The sequence below is a fragment of the Apus apus genome, chromosome 4, assembly GCF_020740795.1.
Source record: "Apus apus isolate bApuApu2 chromosome 4, bApuApu2.pri.cur, whole genome shotgun sequence".
NCBI lineage: Eukaryota > Metazoa > Chordata > Aves > Apodiformes > Apodidae > Apus > Apus apus.
The window spans coordinates 25,646,592-25,673,855 of NC_067285.1; the positions used below are offsets into that span (position 1 = coordinate 25,646,592).

A 27,264-nucleotide genomic window follows, 5' to 3' on the forward strand; every position below is an offset into this window, starting at 1 on the left:
AAAAAAAGTAGCTGTAAGAAAGGAAATGTTGTGCTAAGCTCTTCAAGCAGGTGCTCGGCAGGGGGACGGCTCCTTCTCCCCAGTGCCCGCACAGTGCTGGGGGAGGCTTTGTCCTTCACTGGGAACAGCGGGGTTCGAGTCAATGTCTAGTAAAGCCATCAGTGTTTCACTTCAGTTAAGCCTATGAGAAACGTCCCATGGATGGGAATAGCAGCGGGTTAACTCAATGTGGAAGACAAGACTTTGTTACCCGGGAGCAGTCAGAACTGGTTTTCCTTGAGCAGAGGGGGCTTTGGAGGCCGCCCCTGCTCTGGGTGAGCCCCGCGCTCCCAGCACAGCCCCGGGCCTGCAGCGGGGAGAGAGGGGGAGACTCCTCGGAAAGGCCCAACCGAAGGTGAAAGATAACTTCATTAGAAAATTATCCCCTCTCCATTTGAATTAAAGAAAGGTGGATGGGCTGGTGGCGACGGCGGGAGCTTCGCTGGGAGACGCTTTGGCTCCTTCGATGGGGCGAGACCTCATTATGTGTATTTTGGTGATGGGATGACAATGGAGGTGTGGGACGCGGCTCTGAGTCACCCTCGGCGGCCCCGGCCCCATTGGTGGGGCCGGCCGGGCGGGTGGGGGTCGCTAACGGCCGGGGTGGAGGGCTCATAAGGCGGGGAGAGGCCGGGGCCGCCCCACCGCCCGCAGCCCTCAGCCCGCATGGAGCTCGCCAGCCTGACCCCCGGACACAGCGGTAAGTGCCCCTGGGCTGCGGCCGGGGCTGGGGGGGGGGTGGCCGCGGTGGCGGGGCCGGGGGAGCGCGGCTCCGCGGTGCCCCCTGAGTGACTGACCGGCCGCTGCCCCCCTGACTGACTGACTGACCGGCCGCTGCCCCCTGACCGGCCGCTGCCCCCCTGACGGCCGCTGCCCGCTCTCCCTGCAGGCCAAGCCCGGGCGCGGCCCGCTGCCCCCAGCGCCGGGCGGGAGGGCGGCCGGCGCAAGCGAACCACCTTCAGCAAGGCCCAGCTGGAGCTGCTGGTCCGCGCCTTCGAGAAGGAGCCCTATCCCGGCATCGCCCTGCGGGAGCAGCTCTCCAGCCTCACCGACATTCCCGAGTCCAGGATCCAGGTGAGAGGGGCGGGCCGGGGGGCGCCGGGCCGGGCCGCGGCGGGAGCAGGCGCTCAAGCTCTGCTGCCTTCGCAGGTCTGGTTCCAGAACAGGCGGGCCCGGCAGCTGAACCACAAGAAGAGCGAAGCGGGCGCCTACCCCCGGCCGGGCTGTGGCAAGCCAAAGCCGCCCCGCTGCGGCGGCGGCTGCCAGGAGAGGAGCCAGGCCGCGCAGGATCTGGGGCCAGGCCGGAGTCCCCACCACCCGCAGCCCAGCCTGCCAGGAGGAAACCAGAGTTACTACGGCCAGCCATCGCCGTACCCGGGGCAGACGTACTCGAGGCTTGATACTCACTTCAGGAGCTTGGATAACAGTTGTGGAGCCCCAGGTCAGACCCCAGCTCACTTCGGTTTGGACTGTGTGGGAAAAGGGGTCCCTCTGGGTGTGGGAGGCCTGGGGACTCCTCCACAGCTCCCACTCCCTGTGCAGCAGGTGCAGGAATATCCATACCTGAAAAAAACTTTTCCTGAAAGCTTCTGCTCAGATGCAGATATTTTCCAGTTGCGTATAGAAGATCACCAGTACCTGGCAGCTAAAGAGAACGTGTATAGGCGGCCTGTCTTAAACTACTTAAATGCTAACCACGGCCTGGGCAGTGAGAACTATGTGTGTATCAAGTCAAATGCATCTCCCTTTGGGAAGGATTCCACTTTTGATTATTATGAAGGGGGATCTAAGTGTGAGCTCGAGCAGATTAGGCATAGTCCATCTCTGGTTGTGGCTAGTCATACTAGTTCTCCTTTGGTACTCCCAAAGCATGAAGGGGAGTATCAAGGCACAGTTGCAGCTCCACCCCCATCCTACGGGCAGCAGCTGCTGGAGACAGTAAATGACTACGACGCTCAGTGGCTTGGTGTGAGAAATGATATTTTGGGAACTGGGTTAAATTCGCTGCTTGAGAATGAAAATAATGGGGAGCAAGGTGGATCAAAAAGTTACCCTTTTGGTTTTGGTGGCCAGAGTTCAACCTGTCATTTGGTTCACACATGAAAGGCTCTGTTTGCCTTGATAAAAATATGAATGCGGGTATTTTTTTTTTAATGGCAGTGTTGGCCAAAGGGGCCAGAGGTTTTACAGGTCTGAGTGTGGAGTGTTTGCTGTGAGTTTTGTGCACTGTCGGGAAGGGAAGATATAAGCACAGTTAGCAAGGAGCTCAGGGGAGAAACCTGCTGAATGCACACTGCCTCCCTGCCCCATCCGGCAGGAGCTGTCACCAAGCTGCTGGCAGTGTTCCTGCATGCCTTTGGTTATTGGCAGCCTCATGTTAACTGCCATGTACAGGCTGTTCTTCAGAGGTGCATCAGCTCTGAAGATTCAGTTCACATTCAGGCTGTGGATTAATTCTGCCAGGAAGCTTGGACCTATGTCATTGGTTTTGTGGCCACACTGGGTTTGGTTTCTATTCTGGCCAGGATTCACTTTCTTTAACTTAAGAAATCTGTAGAAAACAGACTTATTTCTAGCTTTTAGTGGAGAAAGCATAACATGAGAGGGGTACAAGCCGGGGAAAAGCAGCCTTGGTGGTGGCAGGGGAAGGCTCACTGAGTGTGTTTGTGTTTTAGGTGTGCTCCTTGTAAGGAACACTGCTGGTCTATTTTCTAGCTGCTTAATGTATAGTATTTTAATTTAAAAGTGACCACATTTGTAGCCTTTTAAAAGGCAATATTTTTGTGATTTTTTTTTTTGGTATAATGTTTTTTAAATTTTTTTTTTGCCTTTTTTTTTCAAATTGTAGTTTTTTTAGTTTGCCAAAGGCAGGTTTTATGCCTGGGTGATAATGAACTTGCAGAACTGCAGTCACAGGAAATGTAATTGTGTTCCATCTTTGCACTTTGCACGTTCAGCCTGTTTTTAGATTTCTTAAGGTCCATGGACATTTGGAAGACCACTGTAATTGTGATAGTGTTCTTCTTGTGTAATCTCTGGAGAAATGCCATGGTTGTGTGTTAAAGCAGTATCAGGTTTGGCATGATGAAAACTATGCATGCAAATTCTTTTTTGTGTTTAAATATGGCTATCAAATATTTTAAGTATGCCTAGACTTTAATACATATGTTACTAACTTAATTTGTTTATAGAATAAAAACATAATAAAAATAAAACCTAAACAGACCATTGTGAAGTTGATATTTTTGTGAAGAAGCTGTCTATTGAGATGTGTACACAAGAAGTCCAGGACACTAGCCCTGACTGTTGTCAGTAATTTTTAGCTGTGCCTGTGAAGAAGTCACTTGACTTTTCTGCCTTAACATAATGAATTGGAACATGCTCATGTGTTACAGAAGAACCACAGCTTCAGACGACAGGTGCAAAGTCCTTTGAATACAAAAGGCTGTATCTGCGAGCTAAGTACAAGGTGATTATATTTATGGTTGTATATATGGCTCCTTTAGTAAACTATTTTAAAGTGTGCATGAAGACTTCTTCATTTACATATACGCTGTCCTTCATAGGACCCAGTTAATGACAAGTGAGACTTGTTCCCAGGCACAAACAGAACAATAGGGGGGGCTGAGGTAAATAACTGGAGGATCACTGTGACAGATTCTCTTCAGTGAGTCTGGTCTATGCAGTGCATCCTGCTGTCTTGCCCTGTCTGTCAAAGCTCACAAAGCTGCACCAAGGCATTTAGCTTTGAGATCACAGCATCACAGAATCGTTCTGGCTGGAAAAGACTTGTAAGATCATAAAGTCCAACCATAGCCTCAGTACACCAATCATTAACGTGCCTCTAACAAGTCCAATGCTTAAACCATGTTCCTAAGTACCACATCTATATGTCTCTTAAACACTTCTAGGGATGGAGGTTCAACCACCTCCCTGGGCAGCCTGTTCCAGTGTTTACTCGCAGTGAAAACTACTTTTCTAGTACATAATTTAAACCTCCCCTAGCACAACTTGAGCCCACTTCCTCTCATCCTATCACTTGTTACTTGGGAGAAGAGACCAACTCCCACCTTGCTACAACAGGTTGTTGCAGCAAGCAGTAAGGTCTCCCCTCAGACTCCTTTTCTCCAGAATAAACAACTCCCGTTTTCTCAGATGCTCCTCAGAGAGGATGATTTTCCATGCTTAACATTGAAAACTGGGTTTTCTTCCACATGACTTGTCAAAAAGAGATAGTAAGGACTCAGATTTACCCCTGTGGTTTATAGTCGGCCAGGGCCTGTGCCACTGCTGGGCACCCTGAGGGCCTCACAGTGTGTGAGCCTGCACAGCAGAAGGCAGGACCGGGGCGCCATCCGCGGGAGTGCTGCCCGCGGGGAGGGTCTGGCCAGCATCTCGGAGACAGCGCTTCATGACCTGGACACCTCTTTAGCAGCTCTACTCCTTGTTGTTCCTTGGCATTAAAGCAAATTACCCCGGAGGAGAGGGCTTTTCACTTCATTAAGCAGGACCTGTACCTATAAATGATTTCAGGACTCGCCTTGGGGCGTAGGCGCCGGACCGAGATAGCGGGTTCCGTGCCGCTCTGGCGCGGGAGCCCGGGCTGCCGCGTGCCGGGCAGGCCCGTGGCGCGGGGAGCTCGGGGGGCGAGGAAAGACCCGTCCAAGTTCTTTTCCTCTGAGTTCATAGCACCGTAAGGCCCTCCTTTGGGTTTTACCCTCCGGCTTGCTTGCCCGCCCATAGCCCTCGATAAGAATATCTTTATTTAAAAGCGGCCTTTTCCCATGGGCTTTCTGGGGCCGCAGCAGCCCGCTCGCACAGGGCCAGCCGCCAAGGCAAGCCCCGCCGGGCAGCTGCCGCCGACTTTCACAGCACTTGCGGGGAAGTTATTGATCCACATCCACAAACTCGGCGCAGGTACCGGCGGCTCCCGGCGCTCCAAGCCCGGCGGGGAGCGGGCAACCGGTCTGCGCCGTGTGCGCCGGCAGCAGCGCTCCGCCGCAGCCGCTCGGCCCGGAACTCCGAGCCCGGCCGCTGTTTCCGGGGGCCGCCATTGCGGGACGGGTGGTGCGGGCCCACGTGGAGCCTGAGGTGCGGCGGGCGCGGAGCGGGGCGGGGGTGCGTGCGTGGGGCCGCGGGGCACGGGCCGGGGGGGCGCGGGGAGCGGCCGGGCGCTCTTCCCTTTCCAGGGGGCTCCCTGCGCGATGGCGCTGGAAGTCGGCTTTCCCTGGAGAAACGCAGCGGCCTTCCCCCTGCGCCGGCCCGCAGCGCCGGGAGCGGCCTGCCGGCCTGTCCGGAGACCCGCGTCCTGCCGAGCACGGGGACCGGCCTGGGCTGAGCGCTGCGGGCCTGGCCCGCTCGCAGGGCCTGAGGGCAGCCCCAGGCGCTGCCCCTTGCTGCGGGCTGCGGCGCTTCTCCTGTGCGGTCACCTGTTCTTCCAGGTGATGTTGTTCTCGCACAGGTACGCTGTGTGTCTGTGTGTGTGTGCGCGCTAACTGCATTTTTTCCCTATGTCAGCTGTGCGCGGTATCACACAGAAGCAGCCCGCATCATATCGGTCCTAGGTAGTTGCTGAAAGAGTAAGATGGAAGAAAAAGAGAAGAAAAAGCATCGTGCAAAGCATAGTGGGCCAAAGGCAGAGAAGAAAAGGAAACGTTATCTCAATGAGCTGGGACTAGGAGATGAGGAGAATGCACGGAAGAGAAACCCCAAGGCCTTCACAGTCCAGTCTGCTGTGCGGATGGCCAGGACTTTCCACAGGTAGGAAATGGAAGTTTGTTATGGAGCATGGAGGGACAGCTGGATGGGTAGGCGTTAGCTGGGGTTTCTTTGTTGTCTTGTGTAGTAATATACACAGTGTGTTGTGTGGCACTGGTGTGCTTACGTGTCTTTCATCACTCCCCAGGTCACGTTGTAGTTCATGAATGTGTCAGTAGTGTGATGCTTTCTGCATCTGTGTGTTACATGGTACAGGTGTGTTAGTCTTACTGGAAAAAAATGTGTATAGCTCCTTAGCCTTGGTGGGAGTTCCACATACACCTCAGTGTCTGGATTCTTGGTGAAATTTTGTGTCTAAGGTTTTGCAAATATTGAAGACTTTTAAGTAATAAATTGCATTTATTATTATTATTATTATAGCTTTTTCAAGTTCTTCTATTTACTTATTAAAAATTTCTTCTCAGAACTCAGGATCTGAAGACTAAAAAACATCACATTCCTGTGGTTGACCGTACCCCTTTGGAACCACCTCCTGTGGTGGTGGTTGTAGTTGGCCCTCCCAAGGTTGGGAAGAGCACTGTAATAAAATGTCTCATTAAGAACTTCACAAGGCAAAAACTGGTTGAAATCCGGGGTCCTGTTACAATTGTTTCAGGTGAGAACAAAGATAAGGAGTGCAAATAAGCATTTCCTTTTTGGCATGTTTCTGATTTCTTCCATCCCCCAAACTTCCCAAGTTTTCCTTTTCCACTAGGTTCTGTTTTTCCTTTTGAACTGTTTTTCTCTGGGTTCATCCAGTCCTCTTTCCCATTCTTTCATGTTCCCTGTTCAATAACTCCATCTTTGTGCCCCTTTTTTTATTAAGCCAAGAGTTAATTTGCCTGTCCGTTTCCAGTTGCAATTCTCCTCTTCATCCCCTGGTCAGTTTCTTTTCCTTTTTGTTAAGTTTTAAGTCCCAGTTTCTACTTGTCTTAGTCTGTACTCTTCATTCTTTTACTGGGGAAATCACTAAATTTCCCGTGGGAGCACAGCTCACAGCAGCTCAAGCAACCAGTTTGTAAAGGAGATAGATCTTTCTTGGATGCAGGCAACTGGGTGTTAGGGGCAGGTAGACTCTTCAGAGATTGAACTAATAAATCTGCTTTTTGCAAAGAATAATTGATAAATATGGGAAAGAAAAAAATAGGAAGAAAAATTCATGTGCTACACAGGATATCCTAATTGGTCTGCTGGGACCCAAAGGTTTAGTTTGCAGTTGATAACCTGAAGAATAAAAACCATGACAGCTGTTGTCTGCAGTTGTTGAAAGTTCTTATTCCTGTTGTTGGAAGTTCAGTTAGCAAACTCAAGCTAGGCAAACCAAGTTTACAATGGGTACTTTTTTCGCATTTGGATGCATGTTAAGATTTTTTATACATAAATCTACTTACCTTTTTAAAGATTAAAACAGGGTGTATTTTTTTTAATAATGTAAAAAGAACAAAATTATGCTTTAAAATAAAATCTACAGCACTAACTCTGCAGCATTGAAGATAAAAGAAGTAGAGATAATTTTTCAAAGTGAAAAGAAAACCACTTCTTTTTTTTTTCCCTCTGGCATTGTTTTTGGAGAAGACCAGACAAATCCTTTGAATACATCTTCTCAGCTTAGTAATTTTAAATTTAAAAATTAAAATTTAGTGGAATAGCAAATGTTTGAAAACAGGCGCTACTACAAGTGTACATGTTGGATGATCAATGTGCTCTACTGGAATTTGAGCCCCAGGTATCCCTTAGGAGCTTCAGGATTGTGACCCAAAAGTAAAACAGTGGACTTAATAGTTTGCTTCTTCAGTTTTTGTTTCTTAATTATCTTTTCAGGTAAAAAACGCAGACTAACTATTATTGAATGTGGATGTGACATAAACACCATGATTGACCTGGCTAAAGTTGCTGATTTGGTGAGTAAAGAATGACACATGATTTCTGCTGTAATTTGTATTGAAAATATTACTTCTGACTTCTTTACCCATTGCTACTGAAGGCAAAACTGTCTTTGGTTTCAGTGAGAACTGGCCTAAGCTGGACAATAAACTAAGAGTTCTGGAACAACTCCATGTATGTTCCTTATCCTGGGTGTGGAGGAAAAGAAATCTTGTGTGTGGTGGTAGGGAGGATGTGGAAAAGGGGAAATCAACTGAATTTAATTGCTAATGCAACTGGTAAACTTTTAATAGATGGTGATAAAGGACTTTGCATGTGGATTTGGGGTATATTATTCATAGCTGATGAGGGTTTGGGATCCTTTTCTAAATATTGGCTATCTAAGTATCTAAATACATGCATGCAGTAGTCTAGATGTTTTTCTACTTGCATGTTTTCTACTTGAGGAAGGGAGATGTATTAAAATTTACAAAAAAATTTCTGTTAGTAGATGTGGCAGATGTTGGGGATTCTGCATGCATGTGGTGGTGGTGGGAATCTGTTTGGTTTTTATGCTTAGGAGGCTGAAATGATGTAATGGCTTGCAGATCTCTGTCATCAGTTCCCATGTGTTTAATCTCTTCATTGCTGAAGCCCTAATATGGCTTTGCTTCCATTTTCATGTGACTGTTGGGTGCTGTTTTGCTTTGTCAGTGATTTTAGTAATGCATAACAGTAATTGCAATGTCTGAAGTAAGTTTCTCTCATTGTAGCAAAAAAGTTGGCCTTAGAGGCATTAATGTATCCAACACACAGAGAAAAACATTTTGTTAATTTTCTCAGAAATTCCTGCAGGTACTGGAAGGTACTCAATTTTGCATATTTTAAATCCACCAAGTGAACAGCTGTTCAGACCTTTTTATGACACAGGATGTTACTGCATTCATAGAGCAGCCTTATTCTATAGTTTTCTTGGAGTCAATGAGCAAATCAAATCTATACAAAGGAGATTTGATTGACTGGAAGAAAAGATGTGATTTCCTCATCCCTACTAACTTGTAAAGCAGCTATGATCATTCATACTTGAATTCAAAAGCCAAAGTTGATTTTCAGTTTATATGAAAATAAAGAACAAGACTTCTTGCAAGTTTTTGGTTCCCAAGAAGCTTATGACTTTAAAGATGTGATTTCTGAAAGTAGTTCCTGTGGACACCCTGGTATTGTTATAGTGAAATGCTGATGTTGTGTTTTCAGGTTCTAATGCTTATTGATGCCAGCTTTGGATTTGAGATGGAAACATTTGAATTCCTGAATATTTGTCAGGTACACGGCTTTCCCAAAATTATGGGAGTTCTTACCCACCTGGATACATTCAAGAACAACAAACAATTAAAAAAGACTAAAAAGAAGTTAAAGCACCGATTCTGGACGGAGGTGTATCCGGTATGACATTCAACATTTATTTGTCCATGTACTTTGCATTATGGAAGTTAAATTAAAGGTGGAGCAATACTTAAGTAGTTACTGTGTTCTTAAATCTTTTAAATAATACTATAATGGGCAATGCTGGTGTTATGTCACATTATATAATCTTGATTTGCTAAAATACTTGTGTAGTTATTCTCTATGCCAGTGTGACTGTCACTAAACGTGATACTAGCAAAAAGGATCTCTTAGGCAGGTGCTGAGCAAGGAGGATCTGTTTGTAGGTCTGTGACAAATAAACTTTTGTACAAGGCTTTCTGGATGTGAATTGTTTTCCCCTAGGATCAGGGGGCAGGTTTCATGATGATGTAGACTAGTTACTTTGATCTTCTGGAACCAGTTGGAAACTGCAATTTCCGATTATGATTTACAAATTAGAATTGCATTACCTTTTTTTAGTTTTGTTGCTATGAACTTGGTGTTCAATGTTTTTATGTCCTTTTCATGTGTTTAGGGTGCTAAGCTGTTTTATCTGTCAGGGATGGTTCACGGAGAATATCAAAAGCAGGAGATCCACAATTTGGGGCGCTTCATCTCAGTTATGAAATTCCGACCTCTTACTTGGCAAACATCTCACCCATATGTTCTGGCAGACAGGTGTGTACTTTTCTCTCTGTTCTTCACCCTCAGCACAGGTAGCACCTTGCTGTTTAAAAAAGCTGTACCATCAGACCCAGTCAGGTCTATGTGTGAACAGGTATTTAGTGTTATCTAGATGGCTTTGGGGAAATGAAAGCATGCTCTTCAGGTTTGTGCCAGTAACTTTTTCCATTCAATTTTCATTTGTATTGGATCATATAGATAGTCCTTTGGTATATTGTAAATACTTTTGAAACACAGAAAAAAACCTGCTGCTTGTTGTTGATTATATTGAATTTCTGTAAAAAATAAACAGCATTCTAACAATTTAAAAACACTTGGCAAATTAGTACTCAGAGTTCCCTAGAACATCCTTTCTGCTTCAGCTCCTTATTTAGCACTTGATTCACGGGCTCTTTGGAACATTAAAGTAAGCTTTGATGGTGGATGTGCCCCACCTGAGAAGTTAACTCATCTTTCATATTTTGTTGCCAGAGTGCTTACAGTTATCAGTAAACTCCCACTGGTATCCAAGGTGCCTAGAACAGACCTCTTTCAGAGCTCTAATTCATTAGAAAATATGGTCAGAGAACTAGATAAGCATCATGCAAAGTCCTGCAAAATATACAAAGCAAATAGAAGGAAAATGAGGAAAGAAAAAGCCCCATTCTCTAGTCTTTGATAACATTGTTTCAGATTGCTATAGCTGTTAAAATTACTGTGGTGGTTGGGTTTGTTTGAAGCTGATCTGCAGCCAGAATGTGTGTTACATCCACTTCCGTGGCTGTGTGTTTGTGTTGCTTCTCTTGTGCAGTGTAGAAAGGAGCTCTGAAAGGAGTTTCCTCTTTATCTGCCTGAAAACAGGCAATCTTACGCTCTCTCCTTTCCCGTGGTAGTTTTCATGTTGCTCACCACCATTATTAGGGAAAAGAAGGTATTGTGTGGCTGTGGGGAATGCATCCTTCAGCTGGCTTAGGGTGGTTATTCTGTTTTCCCTCTCATGATAAAACTGATTTGAGGAGGGTTGTGTGTGGAAGGCATACAGACAGTAATGAAAATGTGCCAAGAAAGCAGTAAATTTTTAGGGAACTGCTGGATGTTCTAACTTTTTTATTTCTTGAATGTTGGGTAGAATGGAAGAGTTGACAAACCCGGAAGAGGTTCGAATCAATCCCAAATGTGACAGGAAGATATCACTTTATGGGTATTTGAGAGGAGCACATCTAAAAAACAAAAGTCAAATTCATATGCCAGGTAATTGATTAGAGTCTTAAAAATGTTTGGGTACTGATCTATGAATAACAAGGTAACAGTTGCTACTTTTATTGTTGAATGATTTGTATCTTTAAACTGTACATTGTAAAATTTTTCACCTTTCAAAATACATGTTTTGCTTTTGGAAAGGATTTTTCATAATACATGTTTAGTAAAAATAAGTCCTCGTGAAAGAATAGTTTTGGTTTTAATTGTGCAGTTTTGTTGCAGTGTTAAACACAATATTGGCAGTATCTAAAGTCCTTTGAAGGTGTTTCCCTTTAAAAGGTGCTTGAAGTGCAAAACATGTCAGCCCTAATAGTGAAAAATAAGTTTGGCTTAGGTAAAATGTCCTGTATTCACTGAAGCAATTTAATATTTTGAGTGAATTATTTAAAAGCTTAAATTCAGAAGTATTTTAATAATAAATTTGCAGACCTCCTCAGAAAAGTGAGTTGCTAGTTCTCTTATTTAAAAACAAGCAAACAAACCCAAAGCTTTTTAGTATTCTGATGCTTCTCTAAGTTCAGTGATAAGGCAGAGGTGGACGTTTGATACAGAGCTCACTGTTGATGAGTCACCGAATGCTACAATGTTGGCTTGTTTTTCTGTTTTGTTTTTTTTATCTTTTCACATTGAATTGTACAAATTTGAGAATCACAACTGTGAAAAGCTTATTGCTTCCCTTGTCTGTCACCTCAGGTGTAGGAGACTTTACTGTGAGTGACGTGAGTTTCCTGCCAGATCCCTGTGCTCTACCTGAGCAGCAGAAGAAGCGTTCTTTAAATGAGAAAGAGAAACTAGTCTATGCCCCTCTCTCAGGAGTTGGAGGCATTGTATATGATAAAGATGCTGTTTATATTGACCTTGGTGGAAGCCATGCTCATGAAAAGGAGGTAAGAGAATTCTGTTGTTCATTTAAATTCTCTTGCATAATAGAGTAAAAATAAATGTTCTAAAAGAAGCTTCTTTAAAATAATCCTATATGTCCATAGTGGGTAATTTCTTCTGCTCTAGAGATTTCAGAGGAGGGATATTTTTATTTTCTCTGTGTTAAGACTGTGCAAAACATTTGAGGGATCAGTTAATAATAAAGTTAATTTCATAAACTTTACAAACACTGACTTAATCAGGAAAAACTGTTCTTTATAACTGCTAGGATATTAGCACTCCTGCTTTGCAGGGCAGGGTGATTCTGGAAGAGCAATTACGAGATATGACTGCTCAAAGGGAGAGCTGGAAAGAATTTGCATACAGATTTAATTCAGTTTTCTCTTGTATTGTGCTAAATGTTAAATATGTTTGGGTCTATGATGAAGTGTTCTTGCTCACCAAGAACCAACCACTAATTACATTAGTGGTTGCATACTCTGAAGGAGTATTTAATGTTTCTGGGGTTAATATTGCATACATTCATAAATGTGAAGAGGGGGAGGGAGACCTTACTATTCTGAGAAAATTTTTATTTAAAATGTTTTGGAATTTTTTCTGGGATATGTATATTTTTACTTATTTTGTCAGATTAATGTTAGCTGGTAATTAGACATTTGTTTGTTCATTGTATTTGAAAAGTAAAAAATCTTGACTTTCCAGGAGGAAGTGAGACCAAATCATGAGCTAGTTCAGAGCCTCATCTCCACACATTCAGCCATTGATGTTAAGATGGCGTCAAGCAAAGTCTCTCTCTTCATGGACTCTAGGCCCTTAGGTTCAGAAGATGTAGGACAAGAGTAAGTTTTGAATGATGAGCAGTTTTAGAGCATGAATGAATCTTTAGGCTCTAACTTTGGAAAAATTTTCAATAGAGCACAGTTAGTAGAATGTCTTACGGGGTAATTCTTCCTCTTCTGAGACTACTCATATGCCATGTGTATTTTGGTATAGGAATAATTGATACTAGAAAAGTTTTGGAAGCAGTATAGTTCTGCCTTCCAGGAATTACTTGCTGATACAGCAAGTAACATATTTCTCTTTTTGTTTAGAGTCTTGGAGAATGACAGTCAAAATCTTGTAAAATTCATTTTATCACTTGTTTGCTTCCCATAGAAATTTTTTTGGAATTGTTTATGACTATAACATAGGGTGTATTCTTGAATTAAGTGGTGTTCTGTACTTAAGAGAACTCCACTGCCTTTTTAATATTCTCCATGACCTTGCTCTGTTTTTGAAAAAAATTAAAAATATTAGCATGAAGCTTCATTGTTTCATTAAAATGTCCTTGTAGTTTACCATCTTACCCTGGGTGTGATCTTTGGGAAAACAGGTTTGTAATGCCAAAAGAAGAGAGACACATTGATTTGAAGACTGGAAGAGTACGTCGGAAGGCACTATTTGAAGAAGAGGAGAAAGAAAATGATGATGCAGAAAGTGATGAGGAAGATGACGAAGGAGAGGAAGGAGAAGCCATGTCTGAGGATGGAAGTGATGGTGATGATGAAGATGATGCTGAGGAAGAAAGTGACAGAGAGCTGTTAGGGGAAGAGATAGCTCTTGGGAGAGCCAAACATCTGAAAACAGAGGTGGCTAAAGAAGAAGCTCTGAATGAACTGCCAGCATTTGCAGACAGTGATGATGATCTTGAGAGGAGTTCTGAAGGAGAAGAAGGAAGAACTACCCCTGAAGAGAGTGAGATGGATGAAGATGATGATGAGGATGAGCAAAGGATATATGAAAATGAAAGCTCAGATTGTGAATTTGAGTCTGCAAACAAAAGAGTAACTGAATCTGAGCAGTATGAAAGAAATAGTGAATATACAGAAACGAGATCACAAGTCTCAGGTCACAGTCTGAAAAGAAAAGCAATGCTCACTACAGATTCAGGAAACTGCACAGCAGATGAGGCATCAGAATCTGAGTTGGAAAACTCTTCCATTGATGAGGGAAGTGATGAAGGATCACCTGAAGAATCAGAAGTCAAAGAGTCAAACAGGAAGGGATTTAGACACACTCAAGCAAAGAAAACTGATAGTATTAAGCAGACTAAACTTAAAGCTGTAGAAGCTGAGGAGCAGGAGGATGATGATGATGTGGAGAATCTACTGAAGGAGGAAGAGGATTATGAAGAAAAAGTAGATTTTTCTGCTGACACAACAGGTACACTAAAACTGTTTAAAACAAGTTACTGTCCATTTTTTAATTGGGTACAGTGTTAAAGGGTATTATAATTAGTAAATATTATATAATGTTGCCCTTTAAGCATATATATAATTGTTAAGTGGCAAACTTCAAGTTGGGAAATTTGGGATCATTATATTAACTAAGCACTGGAACAAGTGGCCCAGAGACATTTTGGCATTTCCATCCCTGAAGATATTCAAAAGCTGTCTGGATATCGTGTTGGACAGCCTGCTCTAGCTGACCCTGCTTGAGTGTTAATGCTGGACAAGGTGACCTCTGGAAGTCCCTTGCAACCTCAAGCATTCTGTGAGTTTTTGGGGAAGACATGAAAATAATCAAACCTGTTACTGTTGCTAATAATATCTTAAAATTTTGTCCTAAAATTAGGATTAATCAGAAAAAAAAATAGTGATACAATTTGTTAGCCACATTTTCTGTTTTTGAAAATATATGAAGTATGAAAAAAACAAACTGTGGGTGGTGTCTGCATTTCTGAAGCCTGTTATGTTCACATCTCTATATTATTTGTATAGTGCCTAGTTCTTGTCCTTTTTTGGAAGTAGAATTCAGATTTTTTTCTCTTTTCAGGTGCACTTAAGTGGAAAGAGGACCTTACACAGAAGGCAGCTGAGGCCTTTCTAAGACAGCAACGTTCAACTCCCAATCTTCGTAAGCTGGTGTATGGAACAGGTAGAAATCTGTTTGGAAACTTGAACTGCCTTAATATGTAGTAGCTTTTTAGCTGTTAAAAAGTTTTACAAGTCTGAATTTTTGAGCACTGTCTGTTGGTGTGATGCTTGGGGAGAGTTAATTGAATTTTAAAATTGCTGATACTCATTTTCAGTAATAATTGTAATAAAGACAGTTTTTACTTTTCCAATAAAAGGCATTTTGAGCCAATTTTCTAGACTACTTGATTGTTACTTATGTTTTGTGGTAGAACGGTTTCACCCCAAACTTTTAAAGGTCAGTCATTTATATAATTATCTGGTAGATACTATGCACATTTGTTGTGGTAATTGATGTGTTTCATAAAAGGGTGTTGTTTGTTGGCTATTTTCAGGAATTTCTGTCTCACAGTGACTGAGAGTGGAATATTCTCTTAGGCTTAAGTTAGTATTATCATGTCTGTAATAGGAGTGTTAGGAAAAAAAACCAACAAACTAGCAGGCTTAAAAGGAAAAGAAAATTAATATTTATGCAACTTGTCCTGTTTAATTCACAGCTTTTCCAGGAGCTGTCTGAGCCTGCAGACCTCATAATTCAAAACCTCTGTAGAACACAATGAGAATTTGGCTTTTGTAAACATTCCACGGTGTTGGAGTCTGGTGTTCTTGATGTACAGACTAGCTTAGCCTCATTTCTGTTCACATATTGTTCTGGCATTTTGACATTTTTTCTGCTTGTGACATTGAATTAACCTCCCATGTTTACTTATCGCAGAATATTTTTTCAGATTATTCCAGTTATGCAAATAAAACCAGATTTCAGATTGTTCAAAGAAATTTGAACTATGTGGAATTTGTGACATTAATTATGTTTCCGTATAGAACAACTGAAATTCACTGTAATTACAGTGCATAGTATCTCCCAAGTTGCTGCTCACCTTATTCTTTTCCTTGTGAGGGCATCAGATTAACTCTTACACTGCATTGGTTTACCTTTTTCTTCAGTCTTTTATATTTAAACCTATTTTAGTGTTTTTTTTTTAAAAGTGTGTTTTTTTTCCTCAAACTACTGCAGATACTGTGAAATAAGGCAGAAGAGAGGTTGTTGATGAATCTAATCCATGTACTGTGGGGAAAGTAATCACAGTTTCTATGTTCCATTTAGCTGTCGAGGATGAGGACCATGAGAATGAGGATGCAGGTGATGAACTCGGAGGTTTGTTTCATGTCAGCCGTCCAGACAAAGCTTCCAAACAGAAGGCTAATGCTCTTGACTGCTCCAAGTTTCTCATAGAAAAGCCACAAGATTGGGATTTAGAAGAGGTAATACCATTGTGTAATTGCTTCTGCATAGCCTGTACTGGTTACGTCATGGCTGTGTTTCATAAAGGACTAATGAGTTGTCATTGAAACAGACCTGTGGCAGGTTTCGCCAGAGTGTCGTATCTTCTGCTACTTGCTGTGATTACATGTGTTTACTAGCTAACAGATTTGAAGGTCTCTCCTTACAGGAATGGAAGGATAGAATAAGTCCTTTTCATGCTCAGCTATCTTGGCTCTTTGGTGGTTCATAGTTTGCTATTTATTTACTGAAAAGTAAAAAGTGGGGAGTCACGAGTGAATATATGATGTAGGGTAGAGACCTTGTTAGTGTAGAGACCTTTTGGCAAGAGTTGAGTTGGTTTCACATTCTGCTTTTGCCAAGGCATTGTGTAGTTTTGGTAGTGACATCTTGATGTGGAGCGTGCATAAGAATGTCAGGTTACCTCTGAGGTGCTAAGATGATGGAGGAGTTGGGAATATATTGGAAAATGTTTCTGTTCATGAGAAGCTGTAACTGTATGAGGCAATGACACTTATTTTGCAGGTTATGAGCAGTATTCGAGACTGCTTTGTTACTGGAAAGTGGGAGGATGATAAAGACGCAGCAAAGTTGTTGGAGGAAGATGGTATGTGTAAGACTTCTAAAATAATGAACGTATACAGGATTTTAAAGAAAAATATAACTTCGTAGTTACATGTGTACAGTGCTCTGCATTAGTGATATACTTGATTTTTTTTTAAACTATTACATAAAGTATTATACACATACTGATATAATTAAATATCACTGCAAATCACTGTACAAACAGTAGGCAGTTTGCACATTCTGAAAATTTACTCTCTGAAAAATTTGGTATATATTTTAAATTAGGAAATGGAGTCCTTAGTCAATACTTGATTGTGCCAACTTTGGGGTTTGTATCCAAGTTTAGCTATTTATTCCCTATCCACAACTTGTTCTTTTATATACCCTCAATAGAAATAAGCAGAAATTCTTTTTTAATGGGACAACAAACTGGTCACTCACATTTGGTTGAAAAGTGAGATAAATCTATTGTCAGATGTTTTGGAGGTGGTATATTTTTTTATTTTCCTAGAGTAGGAAGTACCACCATATTATTTACATTTTCTGTCTTTGGTGCAAAATTATTGTGGTTTGACAGGCTTCTATAAGTGTGTGATTTTAACTTAGAAATTGTCTGCTATATTTAACTTTTTAATTTTAATTTTTTAAATAGCTTGATTGCTGTGCTGGTGTCTTGTGTCCTTAGAGTGCTAACTAATGTGCTGTGTGGAATGATCTAAACTTAATTTACAGTTTTGAAATCATAAAGTTAAAGGTATTGAGAGGAAAAAAAGGAGTTGGCACCGATGTTCAGCTGAGAATTTTCAAGAGAAACTACAGGGCAGAACAGACTTAGGAAACTGTTGATAGGAAGAAAAAATATTTGGGCTGAAACTAATCTACAAAATAGTACTGAGAAATATGCAGTACTGAAAAGATGAGAAATTGTATGAAACCATACAACAGAATGGCTAACTGCAATGGAACAGAGTGGTTAACTATCTTGGATGCTTGTTGTTGCAGAAGAACTGTATGGAGATTTTGAAGATCTTGAAACGGGTGTTGTGCACAAAGGAAAGCCAGGTGCTGAAGGAGATGAGGTCTGATGTGGTTTTTTGTTCTTTAGCAACATACATGTCTATGAGTTTCAAGTGATGATCAATTGATAGGCATCCTATGGAACAAATTTAGTTTTCAAGAATCAACAGGAAAGAAACCAGTGGGAGCAAGGAAGGAATGGTATATGTATTACAGACCTTAGAACCTATAAATATCTAGGATGGCATGGGTTTAGTCTCAAACAGAATTATTTAATTATGCAGGAGAAATCACCCCACTTATTTAACAGTAGGTGTCAGGCTTAATCAAGAGCTGGAGGATCTGGAGGTATGAGAGAAGTATTATAAAACCAAATGTGATCATAAGTGTTTGTACTATGTCGTTTCATATGCTGCAGAAGATTATAGAGCTCTATTTAAAAACAACAAATTGTGGAAACTGACAGAGTTTCCTAGTCCTCATGTCTGCATAAAAGAGGCTGGTGGAAGCAATTTTATGCTGTGACTTGGAGATCTTCCAAGAACAGAGCTGTAGTTGTCTTTGACAATATAGGTGGAAAAATGTTTTTTTTTTTTGAAAAAGTGGGGTTTTTTTGGACTGGGAACTTGATGGCTTTGCATTTCATTGTAAAATTGAGGGTAATAGTGTCATTTTTGCAATTTTGAAATAGTCTGTGAACAAACTTCCTTCTCTCTGGCCTCTAGAGAGCTGCCTTCTAGTGCAGGATTAATGCTGTCAACAATTACTTTTTCTCCTTTTTGTTATGTGTACATATTTTAGCTGTAGAATAACAGGTCAATTCTAGGGTGTGTTCCCTGACATTAAAATAAATATTGAAAGTTTTTTCAGTGGAAAGGGACACAATTAGACCATGAAGTGTTTTGGCCATTGCTGAAGTTACATGTTTTTGTATGAATAACATAGTAATTTCTGTCAAAAACTGAACTATTTTTTTTGAAAGTGTCTAATAATCTGCATTATGACAAAGTGTTACTTAACAATATACATTACACTGTTAATCAGAATGGTTGTTCTCAATGATCCATTTTACATGTTTGATAACTTGATTAGTCTGGAAGTGAGGAAGGGGAAGAAGATGGACAAATGTCCAAAACAGAACCTGAGGAGGAGGAAAAGAAAAAGGAGCGCATGGACAAGAAACGGAAACTGAAAGAAATGTTTGATGCAGAGTACGATGAAGGGGATGCCACGTACTTTGATGATCTTAAAGAAGAAATGCATAAGCAAGCACAGGTACAAGCTGTTAACTTAGCAATTTATCTGGCTATTCATCCTCAAAAAAACCCCGCAGAGTTTGCCCAGGTTTTTTTTTCCTGGAGACACACGTGACATTCAGGACCTACTTCAGAAATTACACACAAAGAAACATATGCTCTAGAATTTCTTATGGTTGAACTTTTTTATTCCATTAGCTGTAAAGAAAAACACACAAACAAACCAAACAACTGAAAGCTCAACTACTTAAGGAGTTAGCCATATTTCAAATCACTGAGTAAAGCAGGAAGTGCCATCTAAACTTTAGCTACATGAAAGTTTTGAACAGTTACCCATTTGTCCCTTATTGGTGGAACTAGCATGACAGGTCTCAAAACAAACCAAAACATGAGAGAGAAGGTTCCTCTCTGGGAAGAGGGGTGCAGGTGGGGAAAAGGCATCCTTTTATGAGTAGGAAGGTAAAAAATTTTCTCACACTTATCTGTTTAATAGCTTTTCCTGGTATTATTTTTAGTGTGGTTTTTGCAATGTTATTAATGGCTAAGTCCTGTGTGACACTCTTTTCATCAAGCTGTCTAGTTATTTTGAGAAAAAATTACAGTGGCCATTGCTCTGTATGTGTTAGGAGTCTTCAGGGTAACTATCCAGAATTGGAGGTGTTGTTGTGGTTCCATGCCTTCATTTTTAGATAGTCTTGTCAGCTTAAAAGTAGCTTCTTTCTTTGACTGACTTGGAAGAACATTGCCTTACATTCCTAGTAACTTCACTGTTTTCTGACAAAACCTTGCCCTAAATACTCATTAAATTAGGTGCTACACTGGCCTCTGTGATAAGTGGTTGTATGAGCTGTACCTCAGTACATACTAAGAGCACTTAAAGTGTAAAGACATTCCAGTAAAAGAACACAAGACAATTTACAACTGTTTGACTTGAGGTCTGCTGCAGAAATACTTACCAGCCATAGTCCTACTGCAGGATGTAAGGGCAAGGATCACAAACTGGGGATGTGTGAAGGCTTCTAGAAAACTAACCTTGGACCACAAGATTTATTCCATATCTCAGTACCTTGAGAAATAAAATTAATAACTGGGTTGCTTAACATGGCACCTTATAGGTAGCTGAACATCAGGAGCTAGAACATGAGGGTGAGGCTTCTGTTATTCCAAGGATATCTGTTAAATATTTACACAATATCTGGATTCATATGGTACAGAAGAGTTTTAGGAGACACTTTTGATGATGTATAGTGTGAGGATGCACAGAACTATTTTTAAGCTGCTCAGTAAGATAAAGGCCCAGCCTTCTCATAAAGTGACATCTTAAAGATCAGGATCTTAAACTTTTAAGAGGTGCTGGGGCTCCAAAATCAAAAACATCCTTTTGACAGTTGTATCTTTAAAATCCAGTCACCATTATGAAAGGTATGTAAGAAGTCACTCAGTCATTTGCTTCTCTTGGGTACTATCTTTCAAGTAGACTAACAGGCCCACTTGGGATTTCAAATTGGAAGGAATTCATGGTGGCAGAGATCTTGCTCTGAATAAAAAGTTACAAAGCCTGTTAAATCTTTCCTGAAAGATTTATATACATGGGTTACATGTTTTAAATAGAACTGGCACTGCATGAACAACTTGTTAATGCTTGAAGTCTGTAAAACACACAGTGACTTTCTCTTTGTCACGTAGCTTAATCGAGCGGAATTTGAAGATCAAGATGATGAGACCAGAGTGCAGTATGAGGGCTTCCGGCCTGGGATGTATGTTCGAATAGAGATTGAGAATGTCCCATGTGAATTTGTCCTGAATTTTGACCCTCATTATCCTATTATCCTGGGAGGTTTAGGCAACAGTGAAGGAAATGTTGGATATGTACAGGTATGTAGCCAAAGCTGTGAGTGCACATCATATCATTACAGTACTTCAGAGTGACTGGAGTTATTTTTTGTTTCTTAAAGATAAATACAGAGACCTTTTCTCTTGAATAGGGCAATTGCTTTTTACACTATTAACTCTACAGCAGCAGACCCTGGATTTTTACAGGTTTAAGAAGTTATTGTTGTTTAAAGTTTGTTTGCAAAGATGTCTCAGGACTAAGGCCTGATACTGTGATTGCTAAATTGCATAAATTGAGGTTTATGCCCTACAGACAAGTGGCTATAGAACAGTTACTAGCGCATACCTATTTTTAATATAACACTTGCTCTTATGCATACAAACATGAGTTCAGAGTGTGTTAAATACAGATGAGCTTTATCTTTCCAGTCAACCTAGTGTTAATGAGAATGTTCAAAGCTTACTGAATAAAAAATTCTAGTGTAGATGGAAGCTGCTTTCAATCATTCCTGAAAATTAAGGCTGGAATGTCAGAGTTAATGTTATTATCCTGTAATAGCATTGTTCATCTTTTCCTCTAATTAGTTGCGCCTGAAGAAGCACCGATGGTACAAGAAGATCCTTAAGACACGTGATCCTTTAATCCTCTCGTTAGGGTGGAGGCGATTTCAGACTATCCCCATGTTCTACATCGAGGATCACAATGGGCGCCACAGGCTTCTGAAGTACACACCACAGCATATGCATTGTGGAGCAACTTTTTGGGGTGAGGTGTTCTGGAGTTACTATCCTCTATCGCTTAATCTTATGAAGATCCTCAGGCTTCACAAGGTCTGTCAGGAAATACAGTAGGCTCTGGAGTAAGAAGTCTGTAAGAAATTAACACCAAATAGCGTGGGAATACAGGCGGTTGCCTATTATTTGTGAATTTATTTGAATGATTTGTGAACTATTTACCTTTCCATCAACTTCTCAGCATTCTGCTAGGTTGTATGATATCAAAGAGGAACCTGATTTGTTGGCTTTATGCAGAGAGACACTTGCACACATTATGGGCCCAGCTCTGCAAATGCTTCTGTACATGAGTGAATTTTTGTTAACCACTCTTTTTCTTTTGTGGCACTAGGTATGTGAGTAATGGGTTGAATACTTGAAACTCTTTTTGGTTTTATTCATTGAGAATGTTTGGCATATATTTCTAAGCTTTCTGACTTGAAATAGAGGCTAGATATTGTGTTGTAAACTCTTAATACATTTTAAAATTTAATTTTCTTGTAGGGCCCATTACTCCTCAGGGGACAGGATTTTTGGCAGTTCAGTCTGTCAGTGGAACAACGGTAGGTTTATTATCACAAAATGTTGATTGCTGCTTTCCCTGGGATTTTGGATAAAATACGTAGATCTGGGGAAGAAGGTTTGCACATGGTAAAGCAGTAATGTTGTAGGAACTGAGAAAGCAGGAGAACCCAAACATTTGAAAGGTGTGTTGTGATGAGATAGGAAACTGGATGGAGGCTTTGTTAAAAAATAATTTTTGTCTGCTACATGGAAAATTACAAATATTACTTAATTATTTTCTGTAGAAGGAGTTATACCTACTTGATTTTCAGGTACTAAGTATTCAGGTAACTTTTAAAACCTTTTTTACAACATGAGATATTGGTAATCCTGTTAAAAATTTTTTTGCTCAATGTGATTTCTCCACATCTGGTTAGAGTGTTTGTGTTCTGCATTAATTTAAATAGTGTTAAAGCAGTATTTATCAAATACCATCTTTGTTGCATAGGAATTACCCAAAGGTAGATTTATGTTTACATACAATGTATAATGAAAGCTTTTTATGTCACTGTAATGAGCATGACAGTAGTTGGAGTGGTGATTATTATCTTCTTCCTAAAGTACACCTTGGTTAAGTCCTATTGCACAGTCATCTTGTTATGTGTATTAAAAGTCTATTTTCATCATGTCCCTAGCACAATGTAGTGACTTACAGCAGCACACAAAGCATTTCTTCGAGTCTTCCTATCTGAGTAGGATTCTGTTTCATAAAGACAGTAAAGTAGATAACAAGGACTCCTAGATTGCTTCCAAGATAATTAGAATGGCAGTTCTGAAAATCTCATTAATTAATGGTAGGAATGTTGTCAGCAGCACCTCAAACTAGACTGTGCAAAGTCAGTGAGCATTTGTCATGCTGCTGTAGTCCTATAAAGATAATAAATTCTGAACTCAAAAAGCAATGAAATTGTATCAGTGGAAGGACTTCTTCACTGTTTGGTATATGTACATTCAGCAGTGTCTTTCATCTCTGTATCTTTCAGCCTGATTTCCGGATTGCTGCGACAGGAGTTGTTCTTGATTTAGATAAATCCGTGACTATTGTAAAGAAATTAAAGCTAACTGGTTTTCCATTCAAAATTTTTAAGAACACTTGTTTTATTAAGGTAGGTACATATGCTGTAAACCCACACATACTGGTGTTAGTTAGGAAAGCAACCTGGAACTCTGTCTTTCCCAATGCAGAACTTCCCTATAACTGTTGTGTAGTGTTATAGATCTTAGTAGTTGCTTTGGTTTTTTTGAGGTCTCTTCAATGCAGTCTCAAGAGGTACTGATCATCAGCCATTGGATATGAATTATTGTTAACCAGATAAAAGTTTTGGAACAGTCTCCTGGCTCACATTAAGTGTGACTTTTTTGGCTGTGGAGGGTTGGGATTTTTTTGCTGTTTGTTTGTTTGTTTTTCCTTCCTTTGTCAAAACCTCTCATTAGCTTCCCATAGTGCCATGCATCTCTGGAGGATGTGAACCTATCCCTGGTGTCATGCAGGCAGCTTGATCTCACTGAATTTCAGCTCTGGGATCAAAGATGACTTAGAGCAGTCCTTAGGACTTCACAATTACAGTTACAAAAGTGTTTGGGGGAGGGAGTGTTGCAGACATGAGTTTTCATTGACCTTGCAGCAGTCCTTAGAGGGGCTTTCAGGCTCAGGAAGAGGTTAGGTTATTCTGTATTTAGGGCAGTAAGCAACTAAGCACTGATTCCGACAGTGAAGCTGTCAGGTATTTACTAAGCATACATAGAATTTTTCCTGACTCCCTTGTTTATGAAAGCAGCACAAAGCTTGGAGAGCTATATTGTATTAGAGTCTCACAGCTAGCAACTTAAGGTGGGTTACTTGCTTTTAAGGTATGTCGTGTTCCTGTTCTCTGTTTCATGCTAAGAAGCCTTACCTGTGGTGTATGTCTCAGTAGGTGACTTTTTGTAGCTTACCTTAAAGTCAGCTTGGTAGGATTTGGTATGATCAGCACTCTTGGTATAAAAACAATGTTAAATTCTTTTTTATTTCTTTATAAGTTAAGCTTGTGGGAATTATGGTTTGGTGGCCTCGTAGGTCACAGAGAGAGACCTTGCATCTTGAATGATGGTGGGGTAATTCACACTTTCAGGGAATGTTTAACTCTCAGTTGGAAGTGGCTAAGTTTGAAGGTGCAGCTATTCGTACTGTGAGTGGTATCCGAGGACAGATCAAAAAGGCCCTCCGAGCTCCAGCAGGTGCTTTCAGAGCAACATTTGAAGACAAGTTGCTGATGAGTGGTAAGTTGCACTTTCCATGTAAGTTATCACATAACTTTCATCCTGCTTCACAGATTGAAAAGCTGTGTCTCAGAATCTTTGGAATCTGATAATTGAGATGTGAATTCAAAGAGCATGAAAAAATCTGGTCAGATGCAGAATGACATTTAAGAAGTAGTACATTTTATGTTGGATTTCTTTCAGTAATACTCAGAAATGTAGTATGCCTATGAGAAGGTTTGTGTTGGAGAACTATTGTGTGTTTTAAAGTGTTCTGTGCAGAATGGTATGCTATTCATGAAGATTCATTGTATTTAGTTGTATAGGTGCTAGAAGGACATTTTTCTGGGGAACCCAAAGAGTGTCATTGTAACTAGTTAATTTTCCTAATCTTTTGGGGAAATTTTGCAGTGGATAAGGATAGTTTGCCGAGTGTCACTGTGATTTTGAAAGCACAATTTTGTGCTTATCTGGGTTTATATGACCTCTGTTTTCCTACACCTGTAGAAATGGAGTGGTGCAAAATAAAAGCAAGGTAGTTCTTTTATAAAAATAAGCAGAGGAAAAGTAAATTGTTTCTGTCAGTAACAGGACAGGTACAGATACATTTATGTACTCTGTTGCTAGTTCTTCATAGAGTATGAATAATGACTAGGATGGTACTCAGCAGCCAGCTGTTAGTTTACAAATCCAGATATACAAATAGTTGAAGCAATTTGCTCCATCTACTGAACACAATACTAGCATGGGATCTAGATAATAGTTACCTATCCTATTCAGGCAATATTTTCTTAACAATGTGGATGTGATGAACTGTTATCAGCCAGGTAACATTTCCTTTTCTTTCAGATATCGTCTTTGTGAGGACTTGGTATCCTGTGGCTATCCCAACATTTTATAACCCTGTAACATCCTTACTGAAGCCAGCAGGTGAGAAGGATAGTTGGAGTGGAATGAAGACAACAGGCCAGCTGAGGCATGAGCGAGGCATCAAACTGAAACAAAACAAAGATTCTCTCTATAAGGTATGTTTTATATTTTTTTTTTAAACAAACAAAAAACCAAACCCACGAGAAAAAAACAGCAGTGGTCACAGCCAAATTTGTACTCTGCCTCAGACCTGTGCAAATTTGGAACAGAGTAAATACGTGTTCATACATATGCATGCATACATACTCATATTTTTATTCACAAGCAGTCTTTCCTGGCATGAGCTGCAAGCAAAGCAGTGGAAATCACATTGTTGTGTGACAGTGATAGACCCACATATGTAATATGCAGGAACATACAGACTGTAATATGCAGTGGAAGCTTTCTCTAAAAGTTTACTGAGATTTCTATCGTAGTAAAATGGGGGTGAACATACCATTCCCAGTTTGGTGCAAAGATGCCAGAGGACGTGTTTTAAGTTTGGGGCTTTGTGTTTTTTTTGGGTGGTGGGGTTTTGGTTTTATTGCCTTTTTTTGGTGAAATTTGGAAAATAAAATATTTTTCAGATTGCAAATCTTACTTTTATTCTATATCCATTCTTTTAGCCTATTGTGAGGGAGAAAAGGCATTTCAATAAGCTCCACATTCCTAAAGCACTGCAGAAGGCACTGCCTTTTAAGAACAAGCCTAAGAATTTTGAGAAGAAAGGAAAGACTCCAAAAGACCAGTGGAGACCAGCTGTTATCAGGGAGCCTCATGAAAAGAAGGTAATTATCACTTATTCTCAAACAAGAACTCCTGAAGGGTAAAGAGGTTGCTTAGACCATTTCTAACTATTGTTTTAGGGCTTGGATCTACTGCTAGTGCTAAAAACATACATGCTGTTTGTGAAAAATTATCACCAGCAATTTAATTTGCTCCTGTTTGGTACATGATACTCATATGGAACTGTTGCCGAGTGGGTGATGTCTATTTTTAAACTAGTAGGTCATCTGGAACCTAAATATGACTATGTCCTTGTCACAGCACTTGCAAGGTATTTCAGTTGGATGTAGCACTCTCACCTTAATGCTGACTTAAATGGGCAGCTGCAGTCTTTTATTTGACTTGTCGTTCCTGTGCATCATTAACAAAGACAAGACTTGAAGCAAATACTTTGAAAATCAAGAATTACAGAGTGCTTGCAAAGGCAAGATGCAAACAGCAGTTTAAGTATTCTGTAGAAGCAATTGGGCATAGTCTTTTAAGTATCTAACCAAATTCAAAAGCTGAAAAAAATTAAACCTTTGATTAACTTTATAACCAAGTAAGTAATTGATCTATTCTAGAAATTGGTTAACAGATGCAGAAATAATTAGGAAGTTGCCTTGAATCTCTGATTCATTATATGGCTCTCTGCTGAGATTTCTTGTGCACCAAAACTGAACTGTTTGTATATTCATTTCTTTTTTCTGTTTTAGATTTCAGCCCTACTCAGTGCTTTGAGTACAGTGAATAATTACAAGATAAGGAAAGCCAAAGTAAAACATCGGGAACAGCTTAAAGAATATCTCAAAGTTAAGCAGACAGAGGACGAACAGAAATTCAAGAGACAAAAGGAAGCTAAGAAAAAAATCTATCGCATACTGGGACAAAGGGAGAAAAAGAGGCAGAAGTCAAGCTTGAAAGGATCTAGCAAAGGAGAGAAGAGCATGTAAAACTTGATCAGATTTCAGGCCAAATGAGGAAACGGGTAGCTGCAATTTTCTATTGAAGAAACAAAAAGGCCTTGAACTAGACATGCATTCAAGAGATGAAAAAAAAATGCAAATATGACCTTATTCACACTCTTGAATACATTTGGCAATGTATATAAATAAGATGTAAAAGTATGGATTTTTTTTTTCTACATTATATTGTGGAGGACTTTGTATTTCGGTATATTTCTATCCATACTGCACATTCTATCTAGCCAATAAAGTATTTTAATGTAAATTACGGA

The 27,264-nt window shown here is 40.6% G+C and overlaps 1 protein-coding gene across 3 annotated transcripts; it reads left to right on the plus strand.

Moving 5' to 3' along the window:
• The first annotated feature begins 5,083 nt into the window (after window positions 1-5,083).
• Window positions 5,084-27,264, plus strand: BMS1 (BMS1 ribosome biogenesis factor). Of its 3 annotated transcripts, none has more exons than XM_051617932.1 (23): window positions 5,084-5,130; window positions 5,557-5,799; window positions 6,222-6,412; window positions 7,618-7,697; window positions 8,914-9,102; window positions 9,599-9,741; window positions 10,856-10,977; window positions 11,680-11,873; window positions 12,571-12,707; window positions 13,241-14,070; window positions 14,683-14,784; window positions 15,928-16,085; window positions 16,630-16,711; window positions 17,674-17,750; window positions 18,781-18,963; window positions 20,631-20,819; window positions 21,363-21,543; window positions 22,056-22,114; window positions 23,099-23,221; window positions 24,227-24,374; window positions 25,203-25,378; window positions 25,889-26,050; window positions 26,744-27,264. In XM_051617932.1, exons 2-23 carry the CDS (start codon window positions 5,624-5,626, stop codon window positions 26,978-26,980), a joined length of 3,939 nt encoding a protein of 1,312 aa, XP_051473892.1. In that variant the 5' UTR covers window positions 5,084-5,130; window positions 5,557-5,623; the 3' UTR covers window positions 26,981-27,264. The 3 variants fall into 3 exon arrangements, with proteins under 3 accessions (XP_051473892.1, XP_051473893.1, XP_051473895.1); XM_051617933.1 differs by lacking the exon at window positions 5,084-5,130 and adding an exon at window positions 5,138-5,157; XM_051617935.1 differs by lacking the exons at window positions 5,084-5,130; window positions 16,630-16,711; window positions 17,674-17,750.

What these genes read in the sequence shown, in the direction of transcription:
- BMS1 (XM_051617932.1), top strand. Translation starts at nt 5,624, where the DNA reads ATGGAAGAAAAAGAGAAGAAAAAGCATCGTGCAAAGCATAGTGGGCCA. An exon ending in AAGTCAAATTCATATGCCAG is followed by an intron (nt 10,978 to 11,679) that starts GTAATTGATTAG and finishes CTGTCACCTCAG; the next exon opens with GTGTAGGAGACTTTACTGTG. An exon ending in AGAACACTTGTTTTATTAAG is followed by an intron (nt 23,222 to 24,226) that starts GTAGGTACATAT and finishes TCACACTTTCAG; the next exon opens with GGAATGTTTAACTCTCAGTT.